General features: G+C 38.6%; 1 protein-coding gene across 1 annotated transcript in view; it reads left to right on the forward strand.

Moving 5' to 3' along the window:
• The window catches only part of CACHD1 (cache domain containing 1), a 211,225-nt gene that overhangs the window by 108,106 nt on the left and 76,223 nt on the right, over window positions 1-26,896 (forward strand). The window contains 2 exon segments of the mRNA XM_079136579.1: window positions 1,339-1,487; window positions 21,948-22,054. Of these exon segments, the coding sequence (XP_078992705.1) occupies window positions 1,339-1,487; window positions 21,948-22,054 (256 nt within the window).

The following is a 26,896-nucleotide window of genomic DNA, read 5'->3' on the forward strand; positions in this document are numbered from 1 at the left end:
GCAAAATTATCTCCCAACATTGGGAAATGGCCAATGGGGAGCAAAATCACCAATGATCTGAACCAAAGTGTGAAATTCAACTGTTTGATTTTATTACTGCAGTGACCCCAATAAGGAAAATCTGTTTGTTGTTAATAGTAAGAGCTGTAGTTCAGGGAGCAGAATGGTAGGTGGACTGGTTCATCTTCCATACATACCTCCTTTGAAAATGATGAAATGAACTTAGGCAACACATCATCTGATTAAACATTACTCTTATATTCTTTCGTGATGTCTGGAAGTTTTTCTTTAAACTTTATAATTTGTGCAGTTTTTAGGAAGGTTAAGAACTTCACTTCTTTCATTGAGACTCTGAAAGCAAATCAACTTTAAAAATTGGATTGAAAATAATAAGTGAAAGCATTCTGATTTGATTCCGTGTTCTCAGTCTGTATACTATTGGATTGTGTGAGACACATAACCCAAAGGAGATGATTAGTTCTCCTCTAGTGTGCTGATAATGAATAGCTCTACAAAACCAATTAGCTATAATTCTATCAGTCATTTCATTTGGGTAACATTTTGTTTAAGGGGAAGAAAAACAACACTGTTTTCCTTGGAGATCTGTAATTAAGCTGTGGTATTTGATGGGAACAGTGGAGGAGAAAATAGTGTGCTTACCAATTTGCTTTCATTATTCCCACATGAAAGTAAATCATGATGAAGTGTTCTGTTCACAGCAGTTAAGAAAGAAATTTGTCCATCTTAAAGGTGTAATAGGCCACAAACATGCTATTTCTATGTATATATTTTGTTTTATATGGATGTCTGCATTGTGTAACTCCAGGGAATTGCCATTCACATGGAAGACTGAGAATGGTGTCCTCTGGGGTTGTATGGGAGGAGGTACTGAATGGCCTTCCCTTCCATGATGTCTCCTCCACCCACTCAAAATCCATGTGAATCCAGAACCACTAGTAATAGAAAACGTCTCTCCTCTTTTTTCCTTCCAATCATTATTATTGTTCTGTAAACTTGCATTGCCTACTATCATGTTGACAGTAATACAGTGGCTAGACTTTATTTCCTTTTTCCAGCAAGACATTTTATGAATAGCTGTGATTCCACTTGAATTTGTACACATGACAAGTTTGTAGTACATCATCATCCTTTATGAGACAGAGACACTATTTTATTGCTGTTTCCTTCTGTGAGATAGTGGAAGAAGACTTGGGTGTGCTTTTTTGTTTTACCTGAAGTTTAATAGCTGCAGCTTTTGGCATGAATTAATTATTTGAAGGAGTACAATGGGTCATTGTCTTGGACTTGTCATTTATTCTGCTTCCTGTCATCCCACAGCTAGCCAAAAAAATCCGGGAGAAATTCAACCGATACTTGGATGTGGTGAACCGGAACAAGCAAGTTGTCGAAGCATCCTATACCGCTCACCTCACCTCCCCGCTGACTGCGATTCAGGACTGCTGCACTCTTCCGCCTTCCATGATGGAGTAAGACTAACATTCTTGTTGTTGATGCCAGGACTTGAGTTGCTCACTTTCATATTCAAAATACCTGTGTTTGGCCTGGGGTGGTGCAGGCCTGCAATTCCCATGATGGGGGAAACTGAGGCAGGAGGATCACAAATTCAAAGACATCCTCAGCAATTTAGCAAGGTCCTAAGCAACTTAGCCAGATCCTGTCTCAAAAAACAAAAACAAAAAAAATTTAAAAACCAGGCTGGGGATGTGGCTCAGTGGTGGAGTACCCCTGGGTTCAATCCCTGGTACCAAAAAAACCAAAACAAACAGACAAACAAAAATCCAAACAAACAGAAACCCCTGTGTTTGTGTTTGTTTATTGAAAGATATGCAGTTTGTTTCCTACTATTTAAGCTAAACGCTTTATGTTTTCACAGACAAGTGATTTTTAAAGTAATGTGATTCAGTGTTCTTTAGAGCTAGCAAATTCCTGGACCTTCCTAGTCACCTTTTTGTCATGTTCAAATTCAGGTTCAGGAGCATCAACTATAGATTGAGTATGGATTCTACTAAATCTAGAAAATTGCAAATGTTTTGTTGTGAGTTGGCTCTTAAGCCATGAGTAAGACAATCCCATAGATTTGGAAACTTGCTTACTTTAAAGAAATGCTTTTTATCTTTGAAAGAGTAACAAAAAAAAAAAAAAAAAAAAATTCCCACTTCATACTGTAGAAGATACTATCTTTAAAGCTCCTAAGGGAAATGTGATTTCAGATATTATTAAAACAGGATTTTTGCACATTGGAGGATATTTCTATTTATTAGCCTTAGCAGTGTTTCTCTGGAGGAGTTTGGGGTCATATCATGATGGAAATGTCATTGGAAAGGATCATTCGTCTAGAGAAATGCAGAATAATTTTAAGTTTGATTTCATCCTCTATTTAGCTGGGTGACCTTAGTCTACTTACTTAATATATATTTTTGTCATCAGTTTATCAGTGTTGACAGTCTTGATTATACCAATCTGTTAGAGCTATTTATGTTAAATGTTAACATGCTTTAAAATGCTTGCATGCTTTAAAATCATGAGAATAAATGTTATTAAGTATATATTTCCCTCATGTAATTAATGCTCTTGAGACTAGGCAAGGGATGGATACGACATAGGTTTTGGGTGGTTAAATTAAATGTTGTTTTGCTTCCACAGCAAATTTTTACTTTTGGATTTTAGGTGGGTTTTATAGGTAGGAGGGAATCCTCAATTTATTTTACTTCTCCATTTATGTGGTGTTCAGATGAATCTTTCTCTGACTTGCCCTATCTACAATCTGAAGTAGCTCATACTTGTTCTCTAAACTAAATGTAAAACTTAACACAATTTGGAATGATACTATCTGGTTAGGACTTACCTCCAGCATGTAATCCCCACATGGCCTGGGATATTTAGTGCCTTTTTTCCAGGAATGGAAACATTAATTAACGTTGATTAATGCTCATTTCACAAGGTGCAGTGAGCATTCAGTGAAATCCAATTAGAAAATATTTTGTAAACTCTAATGTCCTAAATAAACACTAGCCATAATACTTTTCATATTATACAATTTTAAAATTATACTATTTCATATATGAAATATAATTTTCATATTATAGTGAACATTTCATTTTTTGTTATTAAGTTTTATCATAGGAACCTACACTTTTCTATAGCTGAGGACCAGTAACTTAATGTGTTGAACAAGTTTATCTCTTATCTAAAATGAGGGTCAAATTGGGAGGGTTTGAGCCCCTAAGGAATAATCATGTTCAGGAAAGGAGAAAATATAGTATAGTAAGAAAAAGTCACGTGAGGTAGAAATAGACCCCCACCCCCCAGTGGGTGGCAATGTCTGGACATATTTTCAGTTGTCACAACTTCGAATGGGCCCGGAGAGTTTCTACTGATATCTAGTAGTAGAATCCAGGGGTGCTGTCATTCATCCTAAAATGCACAGGACAGCCCCCAAGAAACAAAGAATTGTCTGGCCCCAAAGATCAGTGGTGTTAAGATTGAAAATCCCTGTCTTAGAAGATTGAGAATCTTCCCATAAATTACCAAGTAGAACTAGTGATCTTGATTAAATAAATAAGTAGATTGATAGATAAATCTTGAATTGGCAACTTGCTACTGGGAAAATCTACCCTTTATTTGCCTACCTGGTGAATTTCTCTTGAAGTTTTAAGGAATAACTCTACAATTGCCCTTTTATCCCTCTCTCCTTATTTTCTTTGTCCCTGGAAGAATTACTAGCTCCCTGGTGTTTGTTTCCACCATAATGTTCATACAGCTCTCTATAGTGTATAGAACTTATCATACGTTGCTAGTGGTGAGTCTGCCTCCCCTGCTGTTCTGGGCAGGAATTACACCTCTTCCAATTTTTCTTGTGGCCCTGGCTATTGGGGTTAATGACTATTTGTTGGAATCCAGATTAATTTAAATATAAGGATGAGTAAGAAGATGCCTAGTCTCAAGAACTGTGTAAATTATTGGAGGATGGTGGCAAATACTAAATGTCACTAATAGTCAGGGCAAAATGTGATTCCTCAAAGTGGTTCCTCAAAGCAGAGAATTGAACCAGGCAGGTTGTATCAAAAGTGATTCTGTGAATTTCAAAACTATGAATTGTATTTGATCTGGCCCTTGAGAGGAATGTCACACAAAAATAATCAGACATGTTCATAATGATAAATAAAGTTAATATATTCCCATTTAGAATATAGAAATGTGTAAATTCTCTTAATTTCTAACAGTAGGGTGTTGGTATCACATTCATAGGGATAAGATGGTAAGATGCAGCCAAGCTGTTGTAGCTGATTTGTGAAAATGGTCAATACACAAACACAGGAGCACACACGGCAAGTTTAGGACTACTTACATTGGATGTGTTTTCAGGTAAAAACAGTGACTTCCATTTTGAACATATCCAGATAAGGTTCATGTCTGAGATAAAGACCAATTTATTTGGCAAAGTCAAACTGCCTGTGCTGCTCTCCTCAAAAGATTAGACTGAGTCAGCAGATTGGTCTCAGTGACTGTCACTCCTTCAGAGGCTGGGCCTCTCCACTGAGTGTTGGGTGCCGTCTTCTCCACTTGCTAGGAACAGCTGACAGAGCCAGGAACTGCTGTTTAGGGAGAGTTTTATAAAACCAAGGCAGTCCTGAGGGTAAAGCTGCATGATCACAAGATGTACAGATGAGCAAAACAGGGACCTCTGGTGACAGGTGAAAGAGATAACTGACAACAGCTGTTTACAGCAGCAAGTGACAAGTGGGGACTGCCCTTCTCTTCGACCAAGTCTTCTTGGCATTGAATAGAACTCCCTTTCCAGGAAAAGATGTGTAGGAATTTTTGGAGTGAGTCCTGAGGTGATGTTTTTCCAGTGATTGTCTAAACACAGTCACTCTCTAAAATTACGAAAGCTCCTCAGCTTTTAAATGAAGATGCAAAAATCAAAACTTGTTGGGATAACCAGAGCAGGAATCCTTAGCTTGCTGCCATTGCCCCAGTCCCTCATAAAATGCTTTTATGGCTTATTGTATCTGTTGAATTATCCTGCTGAACACATCTTCAGTTCACTCTTCCCTATATTTCAGTTCTTCTGCAAATGTCTACATTTTGAATCTCAGGGAGTTTGCAATGGAGTTAAGTGTAGAAAGAAAGAACTCCCAGTCTCACCAAGCAGCCTAAAGGCATGATGAAAACAGTTTTTTCATTTTCGTTTTATGTCATAGCTTTTTGACTCAGAGATTGACTTTAGAAGTCACTTAAATTCTGAACTTTGGTTACCCCAAGGTTATGAAAACAATAGTATCTACCTCACAGGGTTGGTGTAGAGGAGGTGTTTTTAGGTTGTATTTAGAGAACCTTTATTATTGGATTATTGTGCATTCACTCTAATTTCCTCTATGCCAAGAGACACTTTATTTTTTTCCCCCTCATGGCAATCACATAAAATTTCTTTAAAAAATAAATATAGCTAAATAAAAAATTGAATTATTTTGAGCAAAAATATCCACTCAAATGAGATCAAAATTGTGAAAATGACTTAAGTTCGTGAAAAATGGACTCAAGATTATTACAGAATTCCTTCTGAGCTATGAGATATTATAATTCTGAAAGCAAACTCTTCAAACTTTTTATGTCTGTGGCCTATATCTGGCCATATGCACATGTATTAATTCTGCTCTTGTGATGAACGTAAGCAATTGGACCTCAGATAAAGGATCTCCACTCTTAGTTCTGGATCTTGTCCATCCTTAAGTCATCTGGGCCCTATAAATTTTTTTTTTTTTTTTGTAAACTCAGCACTGCCCCAAAGCTACAATAGCTGCTTATTACTAACATTTTAAGAGCCTGTGACCTATTGACCTTGCTTCTTCTCCAAATGTACTGAAGATGAATTAGAGCTAAAACAACGTTTTTATAAATAATTTAAACCAATGGCTCATTTTTACTTTTTGTTTTAGGCCAAGTTTTTCATTTCTACTGACTTATAATCCATATTTGATTTTTTTCCACTGTGGCTTAATAGTGCCTATTTTAGAAAACAAAATAGAATGCCCAGTTCTGAAGACCCAAGGGGTTTTAAGGAGTTTATTATAAAGCATTCTGCCCAACATACCCTGAAGGTTATATTATGATGGCAACAGAGAGAACCTGCAAAGTGGCAGAAAATTGATTTTTCAGATGGGTTTGATACTTTCCTTCTCAGACCAGTCAACTCTTAAAATTCTTGCTCGGGAGCCTTGGAAGTTAATGATTTTGCACACTGCCTTGCATAGTGATTAGGCACTCTGTCAATGTTTATTAAAGGAATGATCTGAAGAATTAGCATTCTCTAATATGGAAAAACAAATAGGTTAAGGCTCAATCTAAGACAACTCATTTTCAATGGTACAACTTCACAGAGCTTTGAGAGTGGGTTCATTTATTCATGTAACTTAATTAACAGCTCTTTGTGTTGGGTTGGGTTAGGTGATGGGGGAGGGCGTCTCTTGCAAGGAATACACAAACACAGAATAAGCCCAGGGACTCTACCTGGCCTGTAGGTGTATTTTATTTGGCCCCACAGATATTTGAAAGTTTTTCAGATTTTTTAAATTTTTAAATATATTGCCAACACTTAAACTTTGGGAGATTATATATTTTAAAAATTCAAATATCTGTGATCTCTTTAAAAAGTGGGGTTCACATTCCCACTTGGCAACAGTCCACTCTCATAAAAAGCCACTCCTCCACCTTGATGACTAGACTCGTGCTGTCCATCAACTGCAGTTCCCACGGACCTGGGGTCTGATGTATGACACCCAACCCATTTCCCTGGCTTTTATCACCTGCTTGGCCTATGGCCTTGACCTACTCTTGATTTTTAGAGTAGTATGACGTTAATAGATTTGACTTAGAAAAATGTCTTGTGCAAGTGAATTCCCTGCTATGCCAACTTGAACTCCCATCCTCCTCCTCTTGGGCTTTGCAAACCCTAACCCTTAAGGCAGAGCACTAAAATTATCCATCGCTGAAACCCGGTTTACACAGAGATGAGGCTTATTGTGTGCTTCTGCAACCTTCATCCAGTCAGCAGACCCTGCTGATTCTGGACTTTTATATAAGCCAATCAATAATTTTATCTTCCACATTTTTTTAAGCCCTTTCTCTCTTCTGTCCCCAATTTCTCCTATAGATGTTACTGCCTGTTGGCAATTTTAAAATTTTCTATGTCTTTATTTAATAAGGAGAGAATAAAATAGGATATACTGGAAAGAGGAACTCAAGATTTTTATTCCTTTTTGTATCTCCAGTGGAGTTCAGTGCCTTGTCCTCCTTCACTTACAACTTGTAAAGAGCCGATCTTGGCAGGAATTGGCATTAGGGCATCTAGTCCTGGCTTGATAGGCAAAGTGGTATTCTAGTGGAGCTAGAATCAGTAAGCAACTTCTTTCCTAAGCTCTCTGAAGCCAGTCATCTGGAGCCAGGAGACTGCAGATGAATGATAATTCTGTGTGCCCATCAGGGGAGACTTCAAAAGCTTCACTGATTCTGAAAAAATGAAGAAACTCTTGGAACCATTGACAATCAAATTCCTGCTATTTTATAGGAAGCTTTAGAGTTGAGCATCCGCAAAGAGTATACAGTCACCAGGGAAGGCAAACAGAACTCATTTCATTTTTAAGGAACCCAAATTTAGTGCATTCTCAGCTGGCACTCACTAGAACTCTGATTTCAGGAGTCAAGTTTTATCACTCAACCTCTTGAGGGCATTGTGCTGCAAACAGAGCAACTAGCATAGATTCTGATGCAAGAATCACAGGCTCATGGTTATAATTCCCTTGAATAGCCAACTGTCAGAACCCTCTTTGTCAATTCGGATTCTCCAAAGAAAAAAACCAGTAGGGATGTGTGTGTGCATATGTGTACAGAGAGAGCCTTAGATATTTATTTTAAGGAATTGACTTTCATGATTGTATAGGTACAAGTCCTTTTATCTGCAGCATAGACTGGCAGGCTGCAGACCCACAGAAGAACTGTAAAGTCCCAAGACAGTCTGCTGGGAGAATTTCTTGTTGCTTAAGGAGACATTGTTTTTGTGTTTTTTATTTTCTACTAAGGCCTTCAACTGATTGGATGAGACCCATCCACATTTTGGAAAGTAATCTGCTTTTCTCAAAACCTACAGTTTAAATGTTAAATTCAGTCAAAAAAGAAAAAGAAAATCCTTCACATAAACATCTAGGATAGTGTTTAACCATATAACCACGTATCTGGATATTAAGTTGATATATCAAATTAATCATAATACCCTCCAAGAAAGGATAGCTAGATTGTGGAACCCACCTAGATGCCCTTCAATAGATGAATGGATAAAGAAACTGTGGTATATATACACAATGGAACATTATTCAGCCATAAAGAAGAATAAAATTATGGCATTTGCAGATAAATGGATGGAATTAGAGAATATCATGCTAAGCAAAATAAGCCAATTCCAAAAAACCAAAGGCTGAATGTTTTTCCTGATAAGTGGTTGATGAAGGGTGGTGGGGGGGTGGTAAGAGAAGAATGGAGGAACTTTGGAATACGTGGAGGGAAATGGGGGAGTATGAAAGATGGCAAAATGAGACAGACATTATTAGCCCTTGTGCATGTATGATTACCTGAACGATGTGAATCTACATCGTGTACAACCATAGAAATGAAAAGTTGTACCCCATTTGTGTACAATGAATCAAAATGCAGTCTATAAAAATTTTAAAAAATAGTAATTTTTTAAAAAAAGGATAGAAAATTGGACTGCAAAACCTACTATTGAATTTAAATTTTTATTAATCTTCAGATTGACAAGGGAGTCCCAGCTCTTACTCCTAAGAAAGTTCTATTGTATTCTTCTCTGTTTCTCCTTTTTAAAGGTCAATGTTCACATTAATGAGTCCCTGGAAAGGAGTGTCAGTATTTAAGACATTTTTCCCCCTGTAAATTGGTTGCATATCTTGTGACATAATTTAAATAAATTTCTATATTATCATGCCTTGTTATTTAAGCATTATTGACATTATGAGCCCAAAATAAGTTATTAGAGAGTTGTTTTTAATTTTGATGATTAACATGCTGACTCATCATATTCAGATTCTCGTGCTCAGCTCTTTAGGAATTTGTAATAGATTTAGATGCCATGATTTCTATTCTTAAGGGACTTAATTTCAAGTCAGGGTTTTTGTTTTTTAAACTAAACTCAAACATGAGCTTTCATTTTTAAGAAGGGACTAGGTCTTTTTCATTAATTTATGTATTAGCTTTTCTGTGGTGCTGAGGATCAAACTCAGGCACATGCGAGGCAGGTTCTCTACCACTGTGTTACACCCCAACCCTTATTTTATTTTTTAAATCAGCTCAGACTCTACCATGGTTGAGAAGAAATATCTTGAATAGTAGTGTTTCATTCACTTTAAGTTCAATTGTGATATAGATTATGCGGTAGTAATTTAGCGCTAAGACTAGGTGGACCTCTACATTCTGCTGCTTTGCCGTGTCAACTTAAGAAGTTCATTTAACCTCATTGGCTTCAGTTTTCTTAACTATAAAATGAACAGTTTGAATTACACTCTAGAGACCCTTCCAACTCTCAAGACTTATTTAATTTCCTCTAAACATCTTAGGAGGGTTAGTTTTTAACTGAAGCCACTTGCCATTATAGGCAACTCTTTTCCTACTGTTCAAATTATTAATTCTGAATTCCATGAGAGAACTTGTTTTCTTTCCTTTTCGAAAGTTACCTAGAAAAAAGAGAGGTACTATGTGGCAGAACCCACATCAGTTAAATCACCCGAACATTAATTTTTTAAAAAATAAAGCCTCATGGAATGGTTTATGAAAGAAGTGTGCTTCTGTTGCAAGTTAAAGTAGGAAAAAGATTTGAACCCATGAAGATATGGAAGGAGAGATTTCCTGGAGCAAGTGGGTAGCATGAAGAAAACCCCGTGGATGGAAATGGTCAAGAGCTCTGAGATGGACTTGTGTTTGGAGCAAGTGCTGGAAGAGGCAGCTAAGATGGTGTACATCTGTCTTCCCAGCTACTTGAGAGACTAAGGCAGGAGGATTGCAAGTTCAAGGTCAGCTTGAGCCACTTAATGAGACCCTGTCTCAAAATAAGAAATATAAAGGGCTGGGGATGTAGCTCAGTGGTAGAGCACTCCTGGTTTTGATCCCCAGTATGGTGGGTAGGCAGGGGGAGAAGTTGAATTAATACAGATCATAGAGAACCTTAAATGCTAGACTGCAGAATGTGAAAATTATTCAGCGGGGTTCAGGCTCCATAAATGAAGTAAAGGACAGTATGTATCCTTCATCATATCTCTACAGTCTGACCCAGGGAAGATAATAACTATTAGTTGCTTGAATGAGGCAATTAATTTAGGAATTTTGAGAATGGGAATAAAAGAATGAGACATAAAATTAAGCCTGTAAGAACTGGAAGACCTAGTCCGATTTCATTTATGTAGGCAGGGAGCATTTATGTATATAGGAACAGGCCTGGGGGACTTCATGCGTGTTGGTACCACAGCAGGGGTTTATTTATTTGCTACTTGGTGTGCTCTCTCCTCTTAGTCACTTGAATTCAGGGACCCTGTCAGGTTCAACTTTGGATTTAATACCTTGCTTGAATGGGTCTTCTGTAAATAGACACCAAAGAAGTTAATGCACAGTAACAAATGTGAATTTGTTCTTAGTTTTTGCATATCAGCAGTGATGGTGCTATCAGATTTATCAAGTTACTTTACCTCTAGGCAGAAATCAAGCAATATTGTGTTTTTATGTCCTTTAATATAGTCTCTGCTTTCACCTGGGTATTGAAATAAGCTCTGATATAAAACTTACATTGATATTTTCTTAGTTATCTCTTTTCAAATATATATAATAAATCTGTTACATGCATGGTGAACTTAAAAATACACAAAATTTCCAAAGCCATGTTTTTATTATTTTGAACTCAACTTGCTTTTATCATGTTGAAGCAATTAATGTGCAAGACATTGTCCTAGATACTGTCTGGTAGACAAAGATGAACACAGCCCGTTATTACCTTCAGAAGCTCCTAGAACACAAGTGGATCAGGCTGAGGCAGACTGCAGCAAGTGCCTGAAAGCCATGAAAGACCGTTTCAGAAGAGACAGAGAATATGATCAGAGGCCTCTGATCAGTTTGATGGAGAAGTGGTAGGCAATTACGACTTGAAGAGTGGAGCTTCCACAGATAGATCTAGAAGAAGGCTTCAGACCAGAAAACAGCAAGTGTCCATATAGCATTTGAGTGTAGTGAGGTGGCAGGCCCAGCTGGAGCAGTGGGCAAGGGATAGACTACAGTGGGCTCAAAATCCTCGGTGCCTTAGCTTTCTTTCTCTCTGTGAACAATAGGTTTTTCAGCAAGAAAGGGCTGTGGTCAGGTCTGTGATTTGGGCAAATTAATTAGTTGGCAAGTGAAGAATTACTATGATGGAGAGGCTTCTCATCAGGTTGGGCCAATTTTAATAATCACAAAATATTGTTACTCGGAGGGACAACTGCAGGAAAGCAAGAGACATTTGGTGGCACTGTGAAACTAAATGTAAAAACCAAGTGCAGAATATGTAGAATCTGGCAACTAGATTTTACTGGAGGTTTGTGTGAGAAGGAAGATTTTTTTTTCCTTTTTTTAAATTTTTGGCAGTACAGGAGTGTGCAGTTTACGTGGTGTCCCACATGTGGTATGATGAGACTTAACAGGTTAAATTGAGCATCTTAAAGGATAAGGTCCTGCTACTAAAGAGCAAAAGACTTTTTAGAGGAAAAAGAATTCAGTATGAACATTTTGAGTTGCACGTAGATCACCCTTGGAAGATGTTTGGGCAAGCAGTTGAGATTAACATACAACATCATTTTATTTTCATCCCCCAAATATTTTTACCCCATAACTATGTCACACGCATGGCAAAGTTGAAATGTGTAGATTTTCAGTGCATTCTTATTTTAATTGACACATGGTAATTGTATGTATTTATAGGGTACAGAATGATGTTCTAGTACATGTATTCATTGTGTGATGATCGGTAAGAGTAATTGGTATATCTACCCCTCAAGAATGTCTACCCTAAAAAAAAAAAAAAAAAAAAGAATGTCTACCTTAATGTTCTGTGTTAATGCACAGTAGAGGGTTTTTTAATAAAATGTTTCTAGATATAACAGCTGAATCACCTGCAGGCAACTCCTTCTTTTTCCTAGCCCATCTTTAAGGTAGTGCATACAGATACTATGAAATAAAAAACTTATCCCCATATGTTTTATTTCTTATTATTACTGCTTTTTAAAAAAATATTTAGATGTTGATAGAACTTTATTTTTATTCATTTATTTATACGCGGTGCTGAGAATCGAATCCAGTGCTTCACACATGCTAGGCACGCGCTCTACCACAGAACCACAACCCCAGTCCCGTTATTACTGTTCTTATGTGAAATAAAACATTGTGACTTAGCACGGAACTTTTGTGCTTATGACTCCTGTTCTTTTGTTCCATGTCAGAAGGTCAAATAATCTGACAAGCTTGGTCCTGGACAACTGAGTTGTGTTTTGTGTTTTTGTTGCAAAGTACAGTGTGACAGAGCTTTCTCTTTCATGCAGGTCTCCCTCCCCTATCATCTCACATTCCACTTTTAATGGTTGCTATTACTGCAGGCAAAGTAAATGTTACAGATAGAGCCTTTATGGATATTACTGCCAGAAGAACTTGAGTTGAGCTGAAATTCAATGAAGATTTTGCAAGTGCTTTGCCTTTCTGAAAACATTATGTGATCTGTATAAAGAGAGTAACATGTTTATACCTCAGTAAAATACTTTCTTGTTTTTTGTTTTTATTTCTGTAAACATTAATTCACTTACATTACATCCTTTGTGTGGTTTCTGAACAACCTGGTAAGATAGGAACTATTTCTGCTCACGGTAGGTCCTTTATATCTTACACAAAAGGAAAGAGGACCAGAGAGATTGTGGTAGAGCTCAGAGGAGTGAGTTTGAAATTTAGGTTTCCTGATGCCAAATGTTTAATGATAAAATACTTGGACCAAAGGTAAAATTGGAGTGGCTCATCTACCCATTGAACTATGTGTTCATTCTTAGAATTTCTCTTGAAGCTAATGAGCATCCAAAATTCTAAATTGACTGAGCAGAAAACTCTCATTGTCTGGCTAGTTTGTTTCTCAGTCTAAAGCCATGTTCCCACAGCAGTTTGTGTAATTTCTGTGTGTGTTTGTGTGTGTGTATGTCTGTCTGTCTGTCTGTGGTACTATTGGTGAGTACCTCACAGCACAGCAGAAAGTACCTGCCTTTGGCTCTACCGAGAATATGCTTTCTGGATTTTTCTGAATGACCTTCACTGGCAGAAGCATGGGTGACCTGCTTCCCGGATTCCAGCATTGAATTTCACCAGCTGCCTTTTATGGATTTTAGGCAGAGTTGGTTTGGAGTTTTCTTTTTAAAAAATCTGGTTTCTCAAACAAACTAGCTAGTGGACTATACCAGCTTTAAGAAATAGATCCCATCTTAGCTGAAAACCAAAAACCTCCCTTTAAGCTTTTTGTGTGTTTTATTGGACTGAAATAGCAAGTGTTTTCAATGAAGGCCTAGATTTAAAAAACCATTCTGCTTTTTTATGGGGACTTGCTTTATCTGGTATGGTAATAGGCATTTCTATCTTTACACTCATTGTTTTATTAACTTTTTAATGTTGAGTCAGTAATTCCTTTTGCGGGTATATCAGCCACAAGTATTCTGTTTCCTGTGTGTCCTGTTTCACATAACAGGGGATTTGGATGGGTCTCTTTCCTCCCTGGTGCATTATGTGCCTGAGAGATGGAACTAGTCCACCTCCAAGGCCAAAGCTGACTTTGAGCTTCTTAGTGCTTCTCTCTGACACCTGTGTCATGCCACTCATAGTTGTCTGCTCCATACTGACCACTCAGTGTGCGTGAGGGGAAAGAACACACCTGGTTTGCAGTCTCAGGGCTCTGCTCCTGCAGTCTCAGCCCTCTAGGTTTTCTGCTTTTATTTATTCAGCAGAGAGTGACTGAACTCTTCACTGGTCCCATTGTGGGCTAAGCCCTGAGATAAAGAGGCAGAGGAAAAGGGCTCTCCCTTTGTGTTTTCCAAACAAGAAGAGCATCCAGATAAATAACTGTAAAGCGAGTTGAGGCATTACCAGAGTTCAGATGACTGGTGGTCAGAGACTCTCTGCAGCAGCATAAAGAAAACCTGCCTATTTTCTGTTTTCTTTGCCCAGGTGACCTTCTTTCCTCTTCTTATGCCCACATTCCAACCTGCTAATGAGGAAGATAGGGCTAAATGTTGTGGACCCACTTCCAGTTCTCCCTAGATGCCACCTGTGCAATCTCTCAAGCTTTTGTGAAAATCAGATAATACTGCCTATTTGTGTATGGAAGGAAGACTTGAGATCACAAGGTCAGGGCCTCCTCAGTGTCTGCTATGGTGGAGAAATGGTTAACAAGAAATGTGTTTGTCTCTATGACACTTAGACCTTGCTAGAGAGAGAGAGGTACTTTATACTCCAAAAGCCTTACCTTCCAAGGGCATTTGAAGTCAGTCCTTGTTTCCAGTCTGGCTGAATTGCTGAACCCTGAAAGTTTAATCCTCATTACTGATAAGAACAAAAAGAATGTGACTTATCACTCCCATCTCTGCAGAGATGGAAGGAAAAACCATTTCTCGGAACATGATTACACGTTATTTGACAGCTTTTCAGTTTGCCCATTAATTTAGGTGTTTGAATAAGTAAACTCAGTTTGGGGGAGGGGGTTCGAGTATCATTGACTTTATAAATGTGATGGTTCCTTTTTGAAGAGATCCTACTCTTACCCTTTCCTCCACCATTCAAACAGAGTTTAAATATTTGCCACTGCAGATGTTTGATTTTTATCTTAGCTCTTTCTTTGTTTAACTTTATTCTCATGGGTGGTTAAGTGGAAGATAAGGGGGTTCTTGTTTAATTCTTTTCAACTGGTGTTGCTCAAATATTTGGAGAGCAGCCTCTTCCCAGAAAGAATGAGCAGGCGGGAACCTGACTGAATAGAGGTGAAGAGCTGTGTCTCCAAGTCGTATCACAGCAAGCCAGACACTGCTAGGCTGTCACTAGGGCCAGGCAGTATGTGAAACTCGAGTGTTTCTAGTGTCCACACCTTACTTTAAAGGCCCCTGCAGCTACTGGTGAGGGCTTTTGGCCTCCTTTGCTTCCCAGAAAATGTATGATGTTCTTAAAACAGAATCTGGGAGTGCAGCAGCAGCACCGGCAGCCAGGGCCTGCTCGTGCCATGAACTCCATTGAGAGCCTCGTGGCGTTTGTTTTACATTCACTCCTGAACTGATACCAGGTCTTGTTTTCAGAAGAGAGAATATATTTTTTTAACCTTTTGCACTTGTCTCAGCATTTTAGCTGAGATTAAAAACAAGCAAACAAGTAAAAAAAAAAAATCCCCTGCCCCATTATCTGTCATTATATTAGCTTTGTATATGGACTCGGTCGCTTTAAGCCTTGCTCTTCAGAGAAATCCACAGGGATTTGCTTTTTAAATCATTGCCTTAAAAATGTATCCATGAACAATACCGCATTTTACCACCATTCTTGCAACCCACACAAGGGTGCGGTTTTTGTGTGCTATGTGATAAATTGGGCAGGCTTCCCTGGAAATGTTAAGGAAAATCCAGGATTCAGAGTGATTTGCCTGGCAAATCACCTTCCCTAGGAAATTTAAACAAAGACCAAGAAAGATTCAGGAAGTAAACCCCAACTGGTATGTGCGTGCGTGTCTCTCTTTCTCTTTTATATCTTTTTCTTTCTAAACTGGGACTCCACTGCAAAGTTGATTTACACTGTGAATCGAGGCTGAATGAAATCCAATTGGAACTCACTTGAACACTGTTTTGATGTAAGATTCAAAGCTTCTGCAAATTTATTTTATCTTCTACATTTGCTGATCTCCTGCTTGTAAATCCTGTTGAAGGAGAATAAAAATGACTGCAGCCTGATGGGAATTAAATGTCTGAAGTTCAAAGCAGTTTGCACATCAGAGCAAACGTCAATCAAATGAACATCTTGCAAGGCAGGCAGGGAGTGAATTTCTCCATGGAGAAGAGATCAAAGTGGGAGTCACAGTTCTGTTTTCTCCCTCGGGATGCAGTTTCGATCAGTTGTTCATGAAAGTAAATCCAGAAGGAAGTTTTTTTTGTTTTTTTTTTTTTTTTTTCTTAAGGGGTAAGGGATGGAATTATTTCTCTTGAAACTGAAATTCAGGAACTATTTTTATTTCTTATGAAAAGTATAGGAAGTAGTTTTAATCCAATATCTCCAGGTTTTAGAGTCAAGGTCTAAAGGAGATTTTTTTAAAAGCACACATATAAATACTGAAGCATATCAAACCTCTTAAATTGAATTGCCCCCTCATTTTACATGATAATCTATGATTTTTATTAGTTCTTGACCCTTTCATAAACCTGAAATTATATAAATGTGATTGGCAACTAATATACTTCTCAATGTGAAATCTTTTAGTTTACTCCTAAGAGTAATTGACCCACTTTATAAAGTATCTCAAGCGTGAACTTGATATTTCCCACAGTCTCCAAATCAGGGTGAACTGCTTTTTATAAATTACTTTCCTCAAAGGCGCACGTGCATAAAACACATTCCTGTTTTTGGCAAGGCAACTGTTCCTCCAGGGCCCAGAGGTAGCTAACAAGGATGGCTGAGCATGTTTCACTCCTGTGCTGGAGTCAAGTAGGGTCTGGAATCCAGACAGAGCAGCAGCATTAGCAAGCGTGAGTGAAGGAGGAAGAGATGATCCCCTTTCACGTTTGCTTCGAGGAATTCCTTCTCCTAACCTAGCTGGCCCGTCTTTTCCTCCTGTTTCTGGACACACTTTTCCTCCTACATCTCTTAAGCCCCTGCTGACACGTGGTTTCTTACCTAACTGGCAGGTCAGTGGTGTAGTTAGTGGGAAATGCAGCAGAGAAGGGCTTACTTCCAGGTTTTTTGTGTGAACTTGGCTGGTGGATGGGTACGTGTTCCATGGCCAAGCTGCTGTACGTGTGAGAGAACTCAAAGAAATCCAAACTATTGTGAGGTTAAGTAGCTGTTCAATGAATATTACTGAATACAATGCCCAGAGCTTTCTGGTGACTTAGCTCTCCGCCCTGTCTCATTACTCAATCAGCCAATAAGAATTGATGGCATACCCACATTCCCAGCAATGTGCTGGACCTGAGAGAGAAAAATAATAAATTCTCAAGTAACTTACAGTCCCACTGGGGGAAACTAAGACTTCTCAAGTGCGGGAAAGGTTCTAGAGAGAATTGGGAGTTCCAGATCTCCCTGGAACAGGGAAGGGCATCAGTTAATAGGGATTCCATAACAAAATCTTTTGGCATCTCACCCACATTTAATGCACCTTTATTTGGTATGTGAGTCAGGCAAAATAAGTAAGATAATTTGTTTATTGTTCACAACAAAATTTTTCAATTTTTACTGATGCTCTGGTTTGACTATTCATGCCCCCCAACCTCGGTAAAATTTGATGTTGAAACCTAACCACCAATGTTATCATATGAGGAGAAATATTAGGGTGATTAGATCATGAAGACAGAGCCCGTGGGTAGGATTAGTTAGTGTCTGTACAAAAGAGGTCCCAGGGAACTGCCTGGCCCCTTTCACTGAGGAAACAGTGAGAAGGTGTCATCTCTGAGCCAAATAATGCCACAATCATGGACTTCTTATCTTCCAGAAATAAAGGTATGTTGTTTATAAGTTATCTAGTTTATGGCAGTCTGTTACAACAGCCCAAATAGAGTAATTCATTGGGATTTTGTCGATAAAAGCAGAATCTAAAAAACAATCTATGTCCAATGAATATGATGACTATGACAAGTCTGATTCCAAAGGAACATAAAAATTAGGGTAAAAACGTCATATGATTAAGAAACAGATTGGTCAGTTTGGAGGAAGAAGGACTCATTATGGACTGGACTGATGGGAAGAATTTGAGGGAGGAAGATGAGTTGAGCTGAGCCTTGAAGAACAGGTACAGTGGACTGGAGATGTCTCAGATGGATTTAACAGGAAGCACCTGTTGAGGGACCCGTGTGGTTAAAAGTATAGTTTAGGCGTTAGTGAAAAGAAGGCTAGGTAGATTATTGATGACAAGTGCTACATTGTGAAACTCTTTTATGACTGACAAATGTTTACCAAGCATGTACTTTTGTTAATGAGTCACTTCCATTTTTATTGTTGTAAAATGTTTTCTTTAATGCTTTTAAAGATGGTCTTTGCAGTAAAGGAAATAAAGTAATCCATAATAATAGTTCTCCTGGTCTCCTCGGTTCCCAGAAGCCAGTTATCATTGCACAAAAGCCCAAGGAATCTAAATAAGCCTCCAGGGTGATCACAGAGGTCCTGGCTGTGGATGCTTCATCCAGGCAGACAAGAGGTCTTCTGCAAGCCCGCACCTTTCCTGGGATGATTTGTCAGTTACCATCAGCTAGTTCTTCCTTATGCATCACTTTATAACGAGGCAGAGTGGTTTGTGGCTTATACCTGGAAAGGAATTGAGTTGTGGGTTCAAGTCTGGCTCAGATCCCTGACTTGCTATGACCCTTGGCGCCGTTTTTCTCTACCATGAAAGAGGTTCATAATTTGTACAGCAAAGTCCAGTTGTGAGATGCAGGCATACCTAAAAACTACTCTGTCCTCTCGAGTCAAATCAAACTGGAAAATCCTCTGTCCCTGTTCTCTTTTAGGCATACCGGGAAACCTGTGCTCACATAGAAAGCAATTTGATTGCTTTATTTCTAAAGGAATTTTCTTGGCAGAAGCAAAGGCCTCTTCATCTTGTTTTTGAAGAGTGCTTCTTTTTTTTCTCAGGGGCTGTCAAAAGTCAAATTCCTGGACCTTACCCCAGCCTCACTAAAATCAAACTCTCCAAGGATAGATTCAGGAATCCACATTCCAGCATGCTTACCAGGTGACTCTGGAGTAGCTAGAATCATTACTAACCATTCAAATGAGTCACACTCCTCCCTCGCTAAGACTTCTTCATCCTGAGGAGAGTCCAGAACCAGGGCCAGGCTCCACGGATATTCACGAAGGCCAGCTAATGTGAGCACCTACTTTTGACAAGAATGATGCTCAGTGTTATGTGCAAAATGATAAGCAAAAACCAACAAGAGCCAGCTGCGGTGGCCCACACCTGTAATCCCAATGGCTGGGGAGGCTGAGGCAGGAAGATCGCGAGTTCAAAGCCAGTCTCAGCAAAAGCAAGACGCTAAGCAACTCAGTGAGACCCTGACTAAATAAAATACAAAATAGGACTGGGGATGTGGCTCTGTGGTTGAGTGCCCCGGAGTTTAATCCCTCTTACCAAAACAAAAACAAAAAACCAACATACGGTGTCTACCTTCCTGGGAACCTTATCGATTGATAGCACCTGATCTACAAAATCCATCCATAAAAATTACACAAAACAAGCCAGGCGTAGTGGCCCATACCTGTAATCCCAGCAACTCAAGAGGCTGAAGTAGGAGAAAGGCAAGTTTGAGGCCACCCCGCAGCAACCTAGGGATGTAACTTAGTGGTAAAGTGCCCCTGGACTTTAAAACAAACAAAAACCCATACCCAGAATCATAAATTTAAAATTGTGTTTTGAGACAATATGGAAACACTTGATAAAAGCTTGGGATGTCACCCACTGGCCGGATAGGTCTTCCTGAGGAACTGGTGTGGGAACAGAGCCCTGAAGGATGATAAGGTAAACAGGAGACCCTTCTAGACTTTCATTGTCCAATACAGTGACTGTTCTCAGCGACTATTCATCTTAAAGATGAAATAAAACAGGAAATTGGTGTCTGACTTAGTCACATTTCAAATGCTCAGGAGCCACGTGTGGCTACACTGTCCCCGGCAGTGCAAAAATCGGGGCATATTCATCATCTTGGAGAATTTCCTCGGCCTGCCCCAGTCTAGACCAGGGGTGATGAAACAAGTCTGACACACCACCTACTTTTGAAAATGAAGTTTTATTGGAATCCAACCACACTCGCTCTTTATATATTCTCTGTGGCTGCCTTCCCACTCCAATGGCAGAGTTGAATAGTTGCGACAGAACTTGTGGCCCACAAAGCCTAAAGTATTTATTATCTGGCCTTTTATAAAAGCGTTCGTGGAGGGACTGCCCTTGCGTGGCCAGCTAGCACATGAAGAAAGTGAGATTATGGTGGTGCTGCTTTGCCAGCACACACGCAGGCAGCTGCTGCTGTGTTAATCTCGTCTTTTTTCTCCCCATCTGTGGCTTTTAAGGCAGCAGTCTTCTCGTCTAGACAAATTGGAGCAGGTCCAAGGAAGAGCGACTTGGTCAGTGAAGCAACTGTGTCCTTTGAGGCACAGTTCACGTTGATGTAATTCTGCACTGGGCTAGAGGCTAGACTAAAGGCTCTATGTTTTCCCCCTTTTTGTGGTATTGGGGGCGGAACCCAGGGCCTCATGCATGGTAGGCAAGTGCTCTACTACTGAGCTGCAATCCTAAAGGACTCTTAAAATTCAGTTACCTCCTTCTTTGAGGTGATACGTAACAAAACGAAATTTTAAACTTTTGCTGTTGAAGCTGACATATCATGTGCAATTCTAACTTCCTTGCTTAGTCAACCAATGTGATTTAGTAGTTCCTATTTCTTATGACCAACAGACAATCCAAATTCAAGATCAAATGGATCTTGATTTTTGAAGAGCACCTCTCCTAAGTTTTGCACTAATGGAATTTCATTAGTGGCACATTTTAACATACGTTTTCCGAAAACCTAATATAAGGTTTGCGTTCATTTGAATATCTCAAAGAAACTTCAGGCGATCTCTCAGTATCTGAAATCCTAAGTAAGTTAGTGGACGTTTAAAATCCCTTTTGATACATTGGATTAGATCACTTAAAAATACTCTTAATGACTATATATAAATTTGTTGGCACACGTTCTTATTATATTTTTTCTGATTGTTGTTTTCTCTAGCAAATGACTAATTTGATTGATTCTACTAATATGTATCATTGATGTGCTATGATCCAGTTTGTACTGTTGTTTTGGCTATAATAGTAGCATTGCCCTGCCACACTAGAAATCAAAAAAGACCTTAACTTTATTTGCATTACAATCTAGCAGGCAGAAGTTCTGTGTCTGTGCTGGGAGAGGAACTTACATACATTATTTCTAATCTTTTTGACAGCTTTGGAAAGTAAGTTTTATTATCTCTTTTTTTTCCAGATAAGGAAAGTAAGACTAAGAAAAATTGATTAAGTTTCCCAAGGTCACACATTCAGTAATGACAGAGATTCAAATCCAGACCTATTCTGTCCCTTCCACTACTTTTCTACTTTTTTCATTTGTTTTCAAATAGAATAATTAAAGAATATATTCGGTTTCACATGTAACCTCAGAACTAAAGTCTGAATTTTCTTAATTTTAGTCTGAATTTTGTCATGTGTTTTCTGTGTTGTTTTATCAGAGGTACTGACTCAAGTTCATTAAAGAAATTTTGACTTAAAAGTTCTTTTTAAAATTTCCTTAGTATTGAACTTGATTTCTAAATTTTCTAGATATAGATGTTGTTTTTTCCCATATCATATTGATTTTTTTTTTTGTTTGTTTGTTTTTTTAAAGGCTGGGGATGGAACCCAGGACCATATCCTAGGCAGGTACTCTATTGCTGAGTCAAATCTAAGCCCTGAAAAATTTTTTTGAATATTTAAGTGTTTAATGTGAAGTCACTATTCTCCTGTTTATAGGCTGATCTATTTTATACAAGTATGAACTATTTTTTTTGTTGGGTTTTCTAGATCAGATAACCACCATATAAGCATTGTTAATTCTCTTCTGTTGTTTCAGATTCGATGGGAACTTTAATACCAATGTATCTAGAACAATTAGTTGTGATCGACTTTCTACTACTGTTAATAGCCGAGCCTTCAATCCAGGACGAGACTTAAATTCAGGTCAGTAATTTGTTGGTTTTATAAAGGTGAGCTATATTCTACTAAGTTTAAGTGGAATATATATATGTATTCCCTCAAACATTATCCCTCATATTTTGAAGAAAAATATCACATACCCGAAATAGGGTATTTCCTCTATGGTAAGTTAATCCTCAACAGAGAAAGAGGAAAAAAAGAAATCAAGCTGGCATCTACTGTGTAGTTAAAAACATGATACATGCCAAGGACCTTACTAGACTCTTCAATCCATTATCTCGTTTGTTGTGAATTTTATATTTGTGTTTTAAAGGTTACTTTAGAGACCTTGCTATTTTTGCGACAGGAGTTGTTGGACTTCATTTGCATTGCATATTTATAATTTTAAGTTTGGGGATTTTTTCTGGGAGAGATTTTCTACTAGTCAGTGTTACCACATAATATAATACGTTCAGGTTGACCTTGCTTCCTGTCTCTTTGGAACATGCAGTGGTAATACTATTAGGTGCCTATGTTTTTATACCTCCTGACATCTTCAGAGTAACATGATGTCTCTGCTTTCTTGCCCTGAAGTTTCACTCCATATTTCTCCCCTGTTTAGGCTTGTGTACACTTTCTGACTGATGGATCTCAGAACCTGGGGGCTTCACCTTTTAAAAGCTGGAAGAAATTTTAGAAATAATATCAGTCTCCATTTTTAGATTTTACTAGGGGAGACTCCAAAGCCCAGAATGGTCCTAAGCTTTCCCTTATTACTAGGAAGTTGAAGGATCAAATTCTTAAACATGAAAAATGTATTTCCCAAAGCCCAGTTCTTTTGTAGACATGCAGAACCAAAGAGAGAAGCCAGAGGATGAGAATATTTACTTGCAGGGCCCTATCCAGTCTCTGGGGAAGAAATTGTAGTCATGAAGAATTGTATACATAAACCAGGTAATCTACTGAATCTGGAAAAAAAAGAGTTATAAGTTTTATGCTTATTAGGGACAATAAAACTATAGCTGCTAGATAAATGGTCCAACCCAAATCTGCCAGGCATGTAGTCTCTGGGCCAGTATATAGTAGAGTCATATAGTAGAGTCAATAATTTTTCAATTAGAGAAATTGGAAGTCTTCAGGAGCAGATAAGGTTTACTGCTAGAAAGGAAGGTAAATGAGAATATTTCTCATTAATGAAATAACAGAAAAGAGTTGATAAAGGCATGGAATGGCCAAAGAAAATTAGAAAATTAAGTGTGGAGAATTTCACAGCTGGCACAGGTCAAAGAACTGGCACTTGATTCTCCAGGTTCTCAAATTCTGCACTTTATCTCTCCCTCAAAAAAGTTTAGTAACACAAGACATGTGACTGGGTCTGAAGATTTGAGGTTGAAGCAGCAATCTTTTAATAGAATAGATCTAAGTGTGTCCCAAAAATGCACAGGGTAATTCAATATTGTATGTAGTTATTATGTTTTACAATTCTTGCAAACTTGTGAGGTTATTTATTTGAGTTAATAAAGAAAATAGTGCATTATATCATGTACAACCACTGGAATGGGAAGTTATATGCCATGTATGTAAAATATGTCAAAATACATTCTACTGTCATGTATAACTAAAAAGAACAACAACAAAAAAAGAAATTTTTATTGCAACTGATGACAATATATCACAGAAACTTTATAGTATGTCTGGAGAAAAGGGTTATTACCATAAATGATGAAATATGAAATAGTTTGTCATTGGCAATATTACTACCCATGAAATATGCAAAAGGCAAGTAAGGTTGCCTCCAAAGCAGCCCCACCAAGTCCCTAGAGTTCAGCTGACTGTTTTTCTCTCCAAACTATTTCTTTAGGTTAATAAATCTTATTCCTGTTTTCATGGTTTGAAAGAAAGAAAGAAAATAGTGCATTATTCATTCAAACAAGATCTAGAAGAATCCACTTATTAATGATAATGGTTGTAGTTCTATGATGGAACACTGGTGTATTTTTGCTTTCTTATTTTAACTAAGCATTAATGGCTTTTATAATCAGGGAAAAGAAAACAAGAGGACATTTTAGACAGTAGTCCCTTAGTATCTGTGAGGGATTGGTTCCAGGATACACCCCGAGGATACCAAAATCAGCACATGCTCAAGTCCCTTTTATAAAGTGGTGTAATGTTTGCATATAACGTATTCACATTCCTCCTTGTATTGTAAATCAGCTCCTGATTATTTATAATATCTAGTATTATGTCAGTACTAAGTAAACAGTTGCTCTATGTATTGTGTAGGGAATGATGGCAAGAAAAAAATTATACCTGACCAGTACAGATTTTTGGTTTTTTTCTGAATATTGTCAATCTAAGGTTGGACGAATCGAGAGATATGGCAGGCTGACTGTATTTTCAAATATGTTTGTTCTCCTTTTTGGTAGATAATACCTTTCTTAACATATATCTGACAAGAGATCCTCAGTCTGGTATTGAGTTTCCGGCAAAACTCTGTTACCTCCTGATTTTGATTGGAACAATAAGAAAGGGCAATTGAGGCAGGCTGAGGGTAGTGCATGCTCACTTGTGTCCAGAATGAGGCTCCTGTGCCAGGACGACCAACCTCAGTGAACAGGCCAGACCTTGCAGGATCAAGCTTCTACAGCCAGAACCACATTCTCATTTCCTTATTTTGAAGGATCCAGTCCTTAAATATGAGTAATGTATTTCCCAAAGCCCAGTTCTCTTGCAGACATGCAGAAAGCATTCATCCATCATTAGTAGTAGTATTATACCTTTTTCTTAGTGAATACAGGAAGCAAATTTTCCAAGTTGTGGCCTCCTCTCTCTAACTGAAAATAAATATAGAACAACTAGAATGTGTTGAATAATCATTTATTAAGCATCCTCTGCATGGTAAATTCTAGGCCAGGAACTGTAAACAAAATGAATGATTCAGGGGTTGAGAGCTGTAGAATTTGAACAAATAGACAAGTGCATGCCCAGGTCAAATGATGAGGAGTGCTGCTGAGGTTCTGCTGTGTCCCAAAGTGAGCCTGATGGGAGGATCCTAATGGTAGGTGTTTAGGTCATGAGGCCTCCTGAATGGGTGAGGCCAATTACCAAAGCGCTTGAGGCTGCAAGTTGGTCTCATTCTCTCTCACACCCACATGGTGTCTTCCACCGTGCTTCAAGAAGACTCCCAGCAGATCCCACCCCTGGGCTTCAGATTTCCCCCCTCCAGGGCTGTAAGCCAGATAAACTTCTGTTGCTTATAAGTTACTTGGGTTGTGGTGTTCTGTAGTGGCACAGAACAGACTAAGACAGGTGCTGTCAAGGATAATTCAGTGATGAGTCAGGGAATGCTGTTGGTTGGGGTTTTGGGAGACTTACTGTTTTATGTAAGGGCTCATTGGTGAGGTCTGAAGAAGTGAGGGTTGTAAATCATGAGGATAACTGGTGGAAATGTATCCCATGCAAAGGTCTTAAGCTAGAAGAATGTTTGGTGTGCCCCAAACTGCAAGAAGCTGAGATGGAGTGAACAAGGAGGGAGAGGAGATTAGGTCAGATAAAGGGTCAAACTGCTGAAAGACTTTTCTTACTGGTTTTAAGGATCTTAGCTTTTGTCTGAATAAAATTTAGGGCCATTGGAGGGTTCGATGCAGGGAAGCAATCTGACTTAATTTGGACTGCTGTGACAAGAGCAAGATCAAGGTGCAGGCAGCTAAGTGAGATGCTTATTAGATGTCCAAGTAGAAAGGACTTTGGACAGTTGGCTATACAAGTCTATAGTCTAGGGACAGGGTCAGACTAGAGATTTAAATTTGGGACTCATCATGTCTAGGTATAGTACCTCAATAATGGCAAATGACTGGAGTTAGAAAAGAGAAGAACTCCAGAGACTGTCTTGGGACACTTTGTCATCCCTTAGAGGACTCTGAGAAGCAACCTGGAAAAAATCAGAAGGCACAGTCAGTCTAACAGGGAGAGAACCAAGAGGATCATCTTCCTGAAGCTAAGTGATAAAAGTGTTTCCAGACACTTTCGTGGGAGAGGTTAACTGTCAGGCAGTCTCAGTAAGTGAAGGTTAGAAACCCAACATTAGGATTTAGCAATATAGGGTCATTGGTGAGCCTGAGAAGACGTGGCGGGTGGAGTAGCAGAACAGAATGAGAGGCCATTGCTGGTGGGGTTACGCTATGAGAATGGAGGCGAGGCGCTGAAGACAGTAAGTGTATGAGGTTTGCTTAAAGAAAAGCTGCAGGGCCCTAGGAGTCCAGAGGATATTTTTAAGTTGAAAGAAGTTGCAGCAAGTTTATATGATAAAGGGAACGATCCAGCAGAGAAAAGCTAAGAACCCAGGAGCCTTCTCCTTGATGAGGTGAGAGGTGGTATCACAGGTAGAATGAAAGAGTAGGGAAGGAAAATTCAGTGATTAGAGATGCCCAGAGGATGATAAGTGTAGCATCATGTGACTGGAACCTGGGGACATTCCCATCTTAGTAATTCTGTTTTCTTAAAAAATTAGTAAGCAAAATCACAAGCTGAGCATGAGGACCAGAAAAGAGTTAAAGGCCTACTAGTTGTACTATAATTACATTCTGTTACTAAGGTTTAGAGTAAAACTCAGCTACACAAATGATCAAGAACCCCTACAAGAGCTGGGGTACGATTCAGCAGTAGAGTGCTTGTCCAGCTTGCATGAGGCCTGAGGTCAATCCCCAGCGCTGAAAAAGTATAGGAAGCTCTACAAAGTGCAGCGTTTGTTGTTAAGGGAGAGAGAGTTAAGAGAGTTTGAAAACTAGAGTGCAGATGGCAGGGGTAAGTAGAACATAAAGACTAGCTCTTGAATTTCGATGTTTCCAAGAGCATGACTCAAGTGTAACCTACTGCCTACCAAGAGTT

Source organism: Sciurus vulgaris (assembly GCF_902686455.1).
Source record: "Sciurus vulgaris genome assembly, chromosome: 1".
Lineage (NCBI taxonomy): Eukaryota > Metazoa > Chordata > Mammalia > Rodentia > Sciuridae > Sciurus > Sciurus vulgaris.